Here is a 14,635-nt window from a genome sequence, read left to right on the forward strand (position 1 = left end):
ATAGAAATTGGTTGAAATAGAAGTTGGTTGTAGAATTTTACCATCTGGGCGTGGAGCCCAAAAATGGGTATTTTTCCATTGAATACAATTTGTCATAATTCTTCAATAAAATACATTCTTCCATAAAATACATTCTTCCTTAGAATACATTCCTCTGTAAACTACTTCTTCCTTAAGGTAGGCGCACACAGATCGTCATCGGACGGACGGCACGCATCGGACGGATGCGGATAGGTATGCGCACTCCAATTGAAAGCAATGCATCAAATCTAATAATCCGATCCGTCCGATGCGTGCCGTCCGTCCGATGACGATCTGTGTGCGTCTACCTTTAGAATACATTATTCTATAGATTTCGATAAAGATATACACGTTTCTATGAATCATTTATCAGTGAATCTATGAATAGATTAATCTATGAATCTTAAGCTGCGTTTACACCAAAGTTATCAACAAAGTGTTGATAACTCAATCCTTATAGATTCTATTAGATTGAACGGAACTTGACAAACACATATGTTCATCATGTGTATGATAAGTTATGTTCAATCTAATAGAATCTATAAGGATTAAGTTATTAACACTTTGTTGATAACTTTGGTGTAAACGCAGCTTTAAATTTATATTTAACGTATTGATATGAATAGTTAGAATCTATGGATATGATTTTGACTGTAGTAGAAATTTTGATTTCCATTATTTTTCAATATAATATGCTTTTTATTCATATTTACCTTTAGTGCTATTCTTGGTCCGTATTATAACATTCCTTTCTGTTGACTGCATTTGAAAATAGTGTTTAATGAAAATGAGTTTGTATGTTTTTATGTTTGTATGAAAGAAAAATATGTTTTTAGAAGAAAGGATTCTCCAATTTTTGTATAGGGATTTTTGTTTCTAGCTAAGATGAAAAGTGAATCCAAACATGGCTTATTGACCCAATCAACTGTATTCTGCTATATTGAACTAGATAGATTTGTTAGTTGTTTTATGTTTTTTCTTATAAAATTTCCTGTTAAGGATGACGACAAAAATGTTATTTTTTAAACAGATCGACCATTTAGATGCATTTTTAAAAAATCTCTTTTTGGGTTACAGGGAAAATAATTATTGCTTCTAGTCAAAATTAAAAAAAAAAGAAAAAAATTCAATTGTACATGAATTCAACATGATTGTATGAAAGAAATTAATATGGTTTCGTTATTATCCAATATTCCAATTGAGCCATGAGTTATTTTGAATACTATATTCAATTATTCTGTCCCACTAACATAATACTTTTATAATCTTGAAATACTATATTCAGAAAATTATTGATCATGTAAATATTATAGTGTTGTCTATTATTTTCTTAATGAAAACAATTTACGTTATTTCAATAATTTGACTACTTTTCTAAATTATTACTTGAGATATTAATTTAATAACCCAAATACATAACTTTTTCGTTCTCTCACATTTAATTTACTACAAAAGTTTTGACAATAATGTCATGATAAGTTCGACACAATAATGACAATGATTAATTATAATACATAATTGGGTGCTGTTTTGTTTATATATCTGTATTCAATATTAATTTTCACAGAAATACTAGGTATTAATTTTTCTTGTATTGAATCTTCTACCATATATTTATATGTATATCATAATCAAGCTTCTATGTGTTGTTTCCAAAACTTATTTTTGTTCATATTATTCATTTTGCTTAATCATATATTGGAAGCTTCTCAATCTTTGTGATTATTATTTTGTACTAAATGTTCTTTGACGAAAATATATTGTCGATGAATTTTACATACTGCCCTCAGTCTTTTTTATTCCACGTTCATTTCTCATAGTTTTTCACTTTTCAAGTTTTCATTTTTATGTTGTGATCTCATTCATTCACTTACAAGCTGAAAGTAAAATATCAATAATAATGATGAGTATCAACAAGGTCAAAAATAGACCATCAAAGTTAAAAATAATTATTATTGTGATTCATCAGCAGTTTCAGACAACGGAACACCCAACTCTGTTATTATTATGACACAAGTAAAATTAAACTTATTGCATTAATAAAAACAATATGAAAACTTGTAGTACCCTTTATTATTAAAAACTTTAAAATATTTTAACTTACTAGTTTCGACCATAACTTGGGTCATTTTCAAGTTATTTTAAACTTATTGTTATGACATAAGTGAAAATAAAACTCAATTTTCACTTTCCATATTTCGTCAATATGATGACATATTGTTGTTTCTCTCGTCAAGTACTATCATTCGTGAGAGTTTGAACAATTTTAATTTTTGGCCATTTTTGGAAAAATCCATTATAGATTTATGAAAAATTGAAATCTCCCAGATTTGGATGATATTCGGACTATGGATAGAGGTTGAGCTAACAAGTGTCGTGCTATAATATGAGACGTTTCGATACAATGCAGGGTGAGTTATTCACTCATACATAAAATCTTACCTACACTCACAGATTAGAGAAATCACTCATCTTCAAATGCTTATAACTCAAGAATGTGAGTTAATTTTGCCAATGTGATTACATATTGTTTCTCTCGTCAAGTACTATCATTCGTGAGAGTTTGGGCAATTTTAATTTTTGCAAAAATCCATGATGCTTCCATTCATGGATTTCATGAAAAATGCAAATCTCCCAGATTTGATTGATATTTGGACTATGGATAGAGGTTGACCTAACAAGTGTGGTGCTATCATATGAGACGTTTCGCTACAATACAGGGTGAGTTATTCACTCAAACATAGCATCTTCCCTCCACTCACAGATTAGAGAAATCACTCATCTTCAAATGCTTATAACTCAAGAATAGGAGCTGCTGATTACTGAATCTATTTGATCACTTTATCAACGATATATTAATGTGATTTCATGTAATTAATTACTTAACACTCAAATGAACTTACCGTCCGAAATCGACCAACACATAGAATTGACGATAAATAATGTGACTGACAATATTCAGGGACATCCAAGTTGAACCTTAGACAAAAGATAGCATAAGAAGATATCCCATGGTATAGGGTGTTTATGTTCCAAATTTCACTGTTAATTCAAGCTGATAGTCCTAGTAGTAGTTGTTTTTGGTGAAGCTAAGTGACGCTGGTAGTCTCTCATACTGTGCCATTATTACACTCTCACCTGGCTAAAACAGAAATAATAGATAGCCTATTAGTCGACTGTAATATCGGCATGAGTTAACAAAAAATCTGGTATGGTACACTCACAGAACTTTCCTTGCTCATTGATCTATAAGCCTCATTCTTGAACGAGGATAATCTAGTGGAATAACATTATGCTGATTGGCGGCTAAATAATTTTATTAAAACTACGATTATACTATTGTTATTGTTTTCAGAGTACATTTTCCTTTGTTTGAACTATGAAATTTGAGGATTTTTTAAAAGTTGTCAAAACAGCTGTTCTACAAATAAAATATCGACGTATGTTCTTTTGAATAACTGCTCTACCCACCCGCCTCAAGCACGAGAAGGAGGTTACAAAGTAAATTTCTCAAGGATGGAGTGGACCCCCTGTTAGTTTCTCAGGGAGGAGAGTCATGCTAGTTAATAGAGCTGATATATACAGGATATGAATTTGAAGAAAATCGTTAGAGCCGTTTTTGAGAAATCCGTGGAAAACATGGTTTTTTAGTGATTATCCGCCATTTTTCTCAAGAAAACTACGGAGCTCCTGCAATTTTCCCAGAAATGAGACTCATGTCAGTTGATAGGGCTTATAAATAGCTATCTAGGGTACAAATTTGAAGAAAATCGTTAGAGCCGTTTCGAGAAAACCGTGAAAAACATGGTTTTTTAGTCATTATCCACCATTTTTTCAGCCATTTTGAATTGAACTTTATTGAATTTCTTATTGTCGAATCCTCATGGTATAAGGACCTTAAGTTTAAAATTTCAAGTCAATCGGTTAATTAGGAATGGAGTTATCGTGTTCACAGACACACACACACACAGACCATCACCCAAAAATCATGTTTTTGGACTCAGGGGACCTTGAAACGTATAGAAAACATGAAATTACGGTACCTTTTTTGGAAAGCAATACTTTCCTTACCTATGGTAATAGGGCAAGGAAAGTAAAAATCGGCTTGAAATTTGGAACATGGACGACCTATCGGATATCTACTTTACGCTATCTTTTCTCAATGGCCATATGCACCATCTACTTTAAACCATATGGATATAAGACAGCGTAATGTGCTTATGCTATCTTTTCTTTATGGTTGAACGCTAAACCACGATTAGGTACTTGTTTATAATATTATGATCGCATTTATTCTAATGTGCTACATTCCAGGTTTAAACGAACCTTCGTTTAATCTGGCATGGTCAAAATACGGACTTCACCCTACTAGAAATCTCGTTCATGGTCTGAACTACCTACATTTCCTATATTGACAGTGAGGCCTGGGTGCACAAACGTCTGTTAAATTTTAACCGTCATTAAATGTCACGAGAACCAATCAGAAGCCTCCTATTCATAGAAGTCTTCTCTAATAATTTGTCTAGCGGCATATAACCATTATTAAAAGTTAGCAAAACTTTGTGCAACCGGGCCTAAATCGTTCAGTAATAACTGTAGTGTAGTTTGAACCAGCGGCTTTTCCAACTGATGAGACGCGTAGGCTACGTTTGCTATGCCTCCTTAATATTATATAATATGTACAGTATATAGGCCTACATGATAACATCAACGTTTCTCATTCAACCAGTGCTAAACGTTTAAAGTGGATCTCAAAATATTATCTTACCACATTCATTTTTTTTCTTGAGAGCATAGTTACTAGCGTTGAGACTTTTAATATGATCCTGAGCATCAGCCAGTGCGTTTCTCAAACTATCAATTACTTCTTCCTGATCATGAACCTGAACAACATACAAAATACAACATTTTATGGTAAACTATTCAGCATAGTAATTAATAATATTCAGCCCGTCAGGGTAATCAAGGGAAGCCGGGCTTCCCCTAATATTTGGTCATATTTCACTAATATTTCATTGTTGTTTACCTTTCGACAGTGCATATTTGTATAAAGTTGTTATATAAATCTTTATTATTTATTTTATCGTACCGTATCAAGTCACTACCTCCGTAAACAAAGCCGTAGTGCATTCGTATGACGTCAGCACAGGTAGGGCTCCTGCACCAATAAAAACACTAGCTGAAATATTATTAGGTTGACCTAACAAGTGTCGTGCTATAATATGAGACACTTATATAGTGTTTAGTGCTGAAGTCTTTATATAGTGCTGAAGCACATTCCAACTTCAGCTGGAATCAACGAATTTTTATTGGTGTAAGAGCCCTACCTGTGCTGACGTCACACGAATGCACTACGGCTTTGTTTACGGAGGTAGTGATAACGTTGGTATCATGTGTGGTGATACTGTATCATTTATGGTGATAACATAGAGAAAAGATACCGTAGCATTGGCAGCCCCTCAGGGTAAGCAAGGAAAGCCGGGCTCCCTCTAATATTTGGTTATGTTTCCCTAATATTTCATTGTTGTTTGGCTATTTTTTTCAGCTGAGATTGTTGATTCTCAACTTTAGAATATTAATTTTATGTACGGTAGCGTTCTGATGTATATTGTTCCAGTTTTGGAAATGTCCGAATGGGATAAATTTTATCTATTTATTTATTCATAAATATTAAAAAAATATGTTCTATATATTCTATACTAACTGCAGTAGTACTCTTTATTCTACTGTAAAACACTACATTTTAATTGACTTGTCGACTGTCATTGGATCACGATAAATACAATTAATATCATAAACTGTACCTACTATAGTACCAATCAATGATTATATTCAAATTAGTATCTGTTCTCTCAAGATTTATTGATCTATTATACTCTTCTACATAGAAGATTTTCTATTATTATCTCTTCTTCATAAAAGAAGAAGAGTTGTTTTGTTTTTTATATTCGATACTAGACAGAATTTCCACTAGAAATATATTCTACTCGCACATATAGTATTCATTTTCCTACTTATTCCAAGATAGCCTGATATTTTTTTAGTAGATATGTGAAAAATATTCGAAAACTTCCTTAAATTTTCTTAATAAACTTGAGTTGAATTTTTAACTCACCTCTCTCATTAGATTTCTCACATCATTCTTCACTGAAGTTTCTGATGATTCAGGTGGCTGAAAATAAAAGCGCATTCCAACTTCAAATTCAAGTATGATATCTATTCATATTATGATGATAACAATACCATAATTATTAAACTTATATGCGTCTAGTGTTCGAGCTACTGTAAGGTAATTCATGCACAGTAACATTACAGTGAGCTAACTCTATTTGTACATAAATAAGTACAGTATTTGTACATAATGTGATAAATAAATAAATACAGTATTCTATGAAATAAGATCCTGTTATACTGTATGAAACATACGATTGAATGAGAAGCATCAATGATATTTGTAAGGAATGCTGACAGCCTCTAGTGAATCCCACATTTTTTAGTTTCAAAAGCCCAATAACTATTATTCTTTTTAAGACGATCTCTAGGTATTGCTAAGAGATGGAATACATCTGGAGTTTCTGTGTGTCCAATTAAAAAATAAAATAATATTCTGATGAATATTGATTTACCCATGTCGAAAAACGTCTTCAAATGTATCTTTTGTAGGCGATGGGAGCCTCCAAAATTATTTTCAATCAATCAATATGTTTATGCAAAAAATACATCAACATGTACATGAATGCGTCTTTCATTATTTATTATTTTCAACAAAATACTAAAATAAATAAAAGTAAAAAAACAAAATACATCAACAATAGGTACCGGTAGTCTAAATACATAATTACTTGCGGCTTCATAAAATTCTTCATAACTACCATTTCAATTCCACTATAGGCTAGCCTATATTTCTTCAGTTTGTTTTTAAACCTTGTAATATATTTTTCATGATTAATACAATTAATATCATAAACTGTACCTACTATAGTACCAATCAATGATTATATTCAAATTAGTATCTGTTCTCTCAAGATTATTGATCTATTATACTCTTCTACATAGAAGATTTTCAATGATTATCTCTTCTTCATAAAAGAAGAAGTTGTTTTGTTTTTTATATTCGGTACTAGACAGAATTTCCACTAGAAATATATTCTACTCGCACATATAGTATTCATTTTCCTACTTATTCCAAGATAGCCTGATATTTTTTTAGTAGATATGTGAAAAATATTCGAAAACTTCCTTAAATTTTCTTAATAAAACTTGAGTTGAATTTTTAACTCACCTCTCTCATTAGATTTCTCACATCATTCTTCACTGAAGTTTCTGATGATTCAGGTGGCTGAAAATAAAAGCGCATTCCAACTTCAAATTCAAGTATGATATCTATTCATATTATGATGATAACAATACCATAATTATTAAACTTATATGCGTCTAGTGTTCGAGCTACTGTAAGGTAATTCATGCACAGTAACATTACAGTGAGCTAACTCTATTTGTACATAAATAAGTACAGTATTTGTACATAATGTGATAAATAAATAAATACAGTATTCTATGAAATAAGATCCTGTTATACTGTATGAAACATACAGTATTGATTAAATGAGAAGCATCAATGATATTTGTAAGGAATGCTGACAGCCTCTAGTGAATCCCACATTTTTTAGTTTCAAAAGCCCAATAACTATTATTCTTTTTAAGACGATCTCTAGGTATTGCTAAGAGATGGAATACATCTAAAGTTTCTATATGTCCAATTAGAAAATAAAATAATTTTCTGATGAATATTGATTTACCTAAATAGAAAAACGTCCTCAAATTTATCTTCTGTAAGCGATGGGAGCCTCCAGAAGTATTTTCAATCAATCAATTTATTCAAAACATAAATTAACATGTACATGAATGCGTCTTTCATTATTTATTATTTTCAATAAAATAAATACAAGTAAAAAAACAAAATACATCAACAATAGGTACCGGTAGTCTAAATACATAATTACTTGCGGCTTCATAAAATTCTTCATAACTACCATTTCAATTCCACTATAGGCTAGCCTATATTTCTTCAGTTTGTTTTTAAACCTTGTAATATCGTTTATTTATTCATTCATTCTTACAAAAATCAGTTTTCAAAAAGTTTTCATGATTAATACAAGTAGGAAGGTAAGTAATGAATTTCATGCCCATAAAGGTTGGACTTTGTTTGCACTTTTCTTTACTATGCTCTTTGATAATAAAGCGTTGTTCCTATTATTTAGTTTCATATATATATGTATTATAGTTATGCACACTAGATTGCCTGGGGAATTTGTCTTCATTATTTTTTACGTGTAATATCGTTTTGTAAATATAAAGTCCATACACCGTCATTAATTCTAACGTTTCATAAAATGTCCTTCACGACTCTTGTCTATTTAAATTAAATACTTTTCTTACTGCTTCTTTCTGGAGTCCTAATATCCTGTTCAAGTTCAATGCACTATAATTCCACCATAAATCTCAATGAAAAATTAAAAAACTACCATTATATTCTGATGCATATTTATTTACCCAATAAGTGGAAAGACCTTTAAATTTAATAGCTTTTGTAAGTGATTGATGTAATACCTCCAAAAGTATTTTCAATACTACTACTATGTACCTTTCAATTTTCATACATCGAATGAGATTTACAGTACGGTAATTCAAAATCATTTTCATAGTAAATCTATACTTTTTACCTTTCGTCTGAATATTTCGGTGACAGAACTAGAGTCGTTGTTCAGAGTCACCCTCGGTGTTATCTTCTCTCTTTGATTCTCCTTATAATGGTCAACAATCAGTTGAAGTTCATTTAGACAGAGCGAAATGCATTCCAGACAAGTGAGAAGCTTGAAAAAAACACAGAAAAAATGTTAAAAACTTGCTGATTCTTGATAAAATTTGTTGAATATGTACAGTATTGAAGTTGTGGAACTTCTCCATAATTGAAAAACGCACCGTTTTATTAGTCGAGTTGATAAAAATAAAACATTGTTAAAATTTGTTGAATGAGAATTAATATTTTGGAATTTCTCTATAGTTGAAAAACAAAGTTTTTTGTCACATCCACATTTATTATACTTTGTGATACCAACACGAAGCTGCAGTCCTGTACAAGTACGGTAATGGTTGTTACCATTTGATTGATTGATTGAGTACTTTATTTATGTAGATTACAATATATACTGGCTTATACACTTATATACAATAGCTTACAATACAACAAAATTATAGATGAATTTACATAATATAGACTAAGAAAATAATTATTGAACTGCATATGATATGAAAGAGCAATTTGTAATATAATAACTATAGATAATAATTAAATTGTTATGCATCTACATAAATTGGCGGAGCTTTGGACATATCAATGTCCATTCTTCGGAAAGAATATTAAAAATATCCTCCCCACTAACTCTCTACCAAATTTGACGTAGTAAGCTTTATGCTTTTTGATGTTCTCACTTGCTACTACAATAAAACCCATTTGAATAAAATATAAAATTAAATTCATAAACTATAATAAAATTCATTTATTTATAATAGATGTGGATGTGACAAAAATTATAGTATTTTTTTCAATAGAACATTGTGTGTTTAATTCATGATTCTTGCAATCTATAGGCTACTATAATAAAGGAAAGAACTGGCTTATGTACGGTAATATGTATAAACGTACGGGATAGGAAAATTATGTTTGACGCATCTTGAACTTATGTTTGAACTATTGGGCTGATTAACTTGAAATTCCGCATTGAAGATTCCCGAGGATGGTAATAGGCCTATTTTCAATTAATCAAGATTTCATTACATCAAGTTTCCAGTTTGTCAAGTTTTTAATTAGATCCTGGCGGATCACGTGTTAGCTGCTAGTACCTGTATATCTTTATGAAATATTGATCTTAATACTTGACTAAAATGTTATAATACCGGATTAACATAATATATTTTAATGTGGTGATATATCTACTGGGGAGGAACAACAGTATTGAATGTGCCTGCATGGTTTGACTTTCAACTTAGGAATTGTGAGTCCCATATAAGGTGGGCTTAGCTTGCTAACTTCTCATACCTGAGCATGAATACATTTTGTTCTAATACATTTAGTTCCGGTCGCACAAAATCCGGTTGAATTTTAACCGTAATTAGATCAATTATAACCATAATTAACCAATCAGAGAAGCCGTCTTTTCAAAAACTCCTTCTTTGATTGGCTCTCGTGAAGTTAATAACGGTTAAAATTCAACCAGCTTTTGTGCAACCGGGCTTTAATAGTGTATGAAACAAAAGTGATGATACCGTACATTATGAAATAGACTGTTTTTTAATTTATGAGAAAATATATGTTTTTACTCTCATAATGGAATCCTCATTGCGCGATTTCTTCAGGATTTCACTCATTGTTTTCACAAACTCCTTTATCTTGGCAATCAGAGGCTTGACTTCGTTTGGCATACATTTTAATGTTTTTAACTGTTCTTGGAGATTAGAAATGAGTTTCTCCTTCTCTTCCAATTGCGCTGTCAACTGAAAATTAATAATTTATATTTTTGGTTTTTGTGAATTAAATAATATTATAAACGATGATAAAATGAAACGATTACGTTTCAAAATAAATGCTAAGTGTAAAGTAATAAATATTCAAACACTAGAAATATCATGATTTATACATACAGCTCATTTAGCAGGATAGGAACCGGAAACTAAACTGGCTTCAAATAAAAAATAGACCTGAACCATATTTATTTATTCATTTGAAAAAATATATATTTGAATATACTTATATAAAATGAACATAAGAGGCTGCCTGTTCCCTCATGGCCAATAGAGTAGCTAATGAGAAAAGGCATAGGTAGAAAAAAATGAATTTTGACCATTTTTCTGGTTGATAACAGCAGTTGTAGGCTCGGCTACTTTAGAAAAATTCAATTCTCATGTGTATCAAATTGATTTGAAAGAGAAATTTCAGTCATATCAATTAAAATATGTAGAGATTATTAATACAATGCGGTTGTAAATATTTAGACTCAATTTATGAACCACTCTGGAGGAATTTTCAGTTGGTTTCGATTCAACACTGATTAATTCAGTACCTCTTCAGTGTTTCTGCTTCCCTGGTAGTATTGTCAGTTAGTTCTAATTCAACACTGACAAATTCAGTAGTACATCTTACATGATGATGCTGCCCTGATAATATTCTCAGTTGGTTTTAAATTCAACACTGATGAATTAATTCTTATTACATGAAAAAGACTAAGAAATTGTCAAAAACCACAGTATTGATACTTAGAATGACCGGTTTCGGTTATTACACCATTGTCAATCCCTAACTCATTGTTAAACTCTGTTTATCAGAGTTTAATAGTGTAATAACCGAAACCGGTCTTTCTAAGTATCAATAAATCTGTGGTTTTTTGTCAATTTCTTAGTCTTCTTCATTTAATATGAACAATTACCACAATATCAACTTTTCAATTACACAAAAACTGATGAATTCAGTACATTTTACAAATAGGTAAACACACAATCCATACCATAAACCAAAAATCTGGTGTGGCACACTCACACAACTTTCCTTGCCGTTATGAAAATTGAACACCTGACGCTACGGTAGTGTTCCCGCGCATCTCAAGTCCACTATTCAAAGATTAGAGCCAGCTGGTGACAGGGTAATAACGCTGGAGATATACGAGGTCTGCTATCTCTTCATAGTGAATGATTTGATAGAATCAACAGTTGCCATTGGATAATCACATTTTTTTTCGAATTTCGAGCTTAATTTCAATTTTAGGTGAAAATATTAGTAATTGTAGAGATTTTCATGCTCAATCTTCTCCACTCGAATTTTTTTTGTTTAAATTGTATCTGAAGCCTGATAATTGGGAATATAAAATCCAACTTTGCATAAATGGGGCTGAGCTCCTGAAAATTTTACAGATATGGGACTTGTGGCAATTGATTGAGCTTATCAATGACTATTTCAGGTATGAATTTAATCAAAATCGTTGGAGCCGTTTTCGAGAAAATCGCGAAAACCTATGTTTTTGACAACATTTTCGCCATTTTAACCACCATCTTGAATTGCATTTGATCGAAATTGTTCGTGTCGGATTCTTATATTGTAAGGACCTTCCAAATTTCAAGTCATTCCGTTAATTGGGAGATGAGATATCGTGTACACAGACGAACATACACACACACACACACACACCACACACACACACACACACACAACACACACACACACACACACACACACACACCACACACACACACACACACACACACACACACACACCACACATACAGACCAATACCCAAAAACCACTTTTTCGTACTCGGGGGACCTTGAAACGTATAGAAATGTAGAAATTGGGTTACCTTAATTTTTTTCGGAAAGCAATACTTTCCTTACCTATGGTAATAGGGCAAGGAAAGTAAAAACACACACAAACCAACACAAAAATATCCATACAATTTTCATTTTTTCAAACTGATGGATTCTAGGATTTTTCAATTTTATGGAATTGCTTGCTTCAAGAGCGTAACTATACAGTGAAATCCACTTCAATCTGTCAGGATTGGTTGAATGGTAAGCTATAGAATGAGGAATACAGTATACTGAATAGAAGTGATTCTCGCAATATAGAATAGAATAGAATGACTGCCTTTCCTTTCCTAGAGAGCGAAGTTAGTGCGCAGTCGGCCCTCTCTTACACTTAACTATCTTGCACTTAATATAGGTCTACTCTATCACCAGAAATTAACAATTCCATTCTATTTACTTCCACTATAACACGATATATGATTGATTGGAAAGCTTTTTAAAATGAACTATTTATGAAATAAATTACTGACCTCACCTCATTCACTTTATCGTCTTTGTGATTGTTCAGGATGTCGTTGTATTTTGTAGATTCTCCACTATTCCCTCTCTTACTTTTACTTTTGCAATTGCAAGGCTGAAATGAAGTAAAAAAACTGATGAAGATTATCGAAAAGATAGCTAGATATGAAAGAAAATTGGAAGAGAAGTGTATTGAAAATTGAAACTTGGATGAAAAGCTGAAGATATCTTGATATAGGCATATTGACTATAGGCTACAAAAGTAAAATATAGTAATACTTAAATAAAATTAGTAATACTCCTGGTGGACCAGGATGCGGCAAAGGTTGGAGTACAGGGATGCATTGAACAGAGATGCTTGGAGGAGAAGATTGAGCGAGGCTGTGACCCGTACTGGGTTATAACGCCAAACGAGAAGAAGAAGAATCCTCCTGAGGTAATCTTGAATGATAAAAATAGTAACGATAGTGAGACCTGCCACAATATAAATACATTTCAAATTGTTTTGTGTGACAATTTATGTGGCTTGAATTGGAAAATATTGGTTGACGATTTGAAAAACTAATTGATCATCATGAATGATCATCATTGATGACATTATAGAAACATGTTAATATAAAATTTTGTGAACCCTTCAAATACTCATAAAGGCCTATAAAAAACTACCATTCTTGAGTTTTTTTGTGAAAATTTGAACTATAATTTATCAGGTTGCAACAAATTGTATAATAATATACAATATAACATTAGAGAACTCCATATTCTAAACAATGAGAAAAATAACTTGAGCTCTCATCTTACATCAAAGTTTTTGTCACTTGTTTGATTGTTATTTAAATCATCATGCTCAATGTCTGCATTATTAGTTGAAAAATCATGACTACCTCCTCTCTTATTCTGGGTGTTCGACTTTAGGTCATATAACTGTGAAATGAAGAATTTAAATTATTATAACCATCATAAACATTATAATTATATAAAATACAACATGGATACCGGTACACTGTTCCGGTAAACCCGGGTTTGGAGATGTCACAAGATAATATCAATCGATTAATCAATTAATAAATGAATAAAGTTAATGGTATACTGGCAAAAGTTCCATTCCAGTTTGTATTCACTCTGTAGGTCTAACTTCTATTTTTGGTAGTTCTGCATTAATAGTGGCACGCTATGTGTTGGAATCGCTCTTTATATGCGATGATAATGGAGATCACTTAATAAATTATGAATTCATAAATTTAAAATTATTAATTATGATTTTAAAAGTTTTCAAATTCATATTTCAATTCACAAGAAAATAATCATGTGTTATAATATGGTAGTGCACAGGACAAAAATTAAATGACTGTATATTCTGTCCATCAATAGAAAATTAGCACCCTGTTTTTGGTGTTGAAAAATGTGAGATTGTTTAGAATAAATGTTGAGAAACGTGTTCCCTTCTAATTCGAGAATATTAGGAATTTATTTAATATATGGTAAAGTTGTATATTCAATTTTTAATTACAACATCATTTGGAAATAGTGTAGTACGGTAGCTTAATATTATTAAATATTATGATTAGAAATAATTAAACAAATATTCAAATTACTGTACCTGAGTATTATTCAATCCAAATCTGTTCGGTTTGTTTTGATTTGGAAATTTGTAGTTTCTCATTTGCTCAATAAAATTTTTCTGTCTTTCAATTATCCTGCAAATAATAAAAAAATCATAACATTCTAATTTTATAAATA

General features: G+C 31.2%; 1 protein-coding gene across 5 annotated transcripts in view; it reads right to left on the minus strand.

The window, feature by feature from the left end:
- Positions 1-32: 32 nt before the first annotated feature.
- Positions 33-14,635, minus strand: part of LOC111047410 (putative leucine-rich repeat-containing protein DDB_G0290503) — a 54,233-nt gene continuing 39,630 nt past the window's right edge. For 2 of the 5 annotated variants that reach the window (XR_005572067.1, XR_005572064.1), the window contains 9 exons: positions 14,496-14,592; positions 13,697-13,819; positions 12,912-13,010; positions 10,402-10,575; positions 8,745-8,894; positions 7,304-7,360; positions 4,790-4,904; positions 330-1,898; positions 33-171 (listed from right to left, as the gene is read on the minus strand). Coding sequence is in view for 1 of the 5 variants with exons in the window: in XM_022333160.2 (XP_022188852.2) it covers positions 1,888-1,898; positions 4,790-4,904; positions 7,304-7,360; positions 8,745-8,894; positions 10,402-10,575; positions 12,912-13,010; positions 13,697-13,819; positions 14,496-14,592 (826 nt within the window). In the remaining 4 variants the exon portion in view is untranslated. Of the gene's footprint in view, positions 172-226; positions 1,899-4,789; positions 4,905-6,136; positions 6,194-7,303; positions 7,361-8,744; positions 8,895-10,401; positions 10,576-12,911; positions 13,011-13,696; positions 13,820-14,495; positions 14,593-14,635 lie in introns of those variants that run through there. The other 3 variants (XR_005572065.1, XR_005572066.1, XM_022333160.2) reach the window with 3 other exon arrangements.

This window comes from Nilaparvata lugens, chromosome 8, assembly GCF_014356525.2.
Source record: "Nilaparvata lugens isolate BPH chromosome 8, ASM1435652v1, whole genome shotgun sequence".
NCBI lineage: Eukaryota > Metazoa > Arthropoda > Insecta > Hemiptera > Delphacidae > Nilaparvata > Nilaparvata lugens.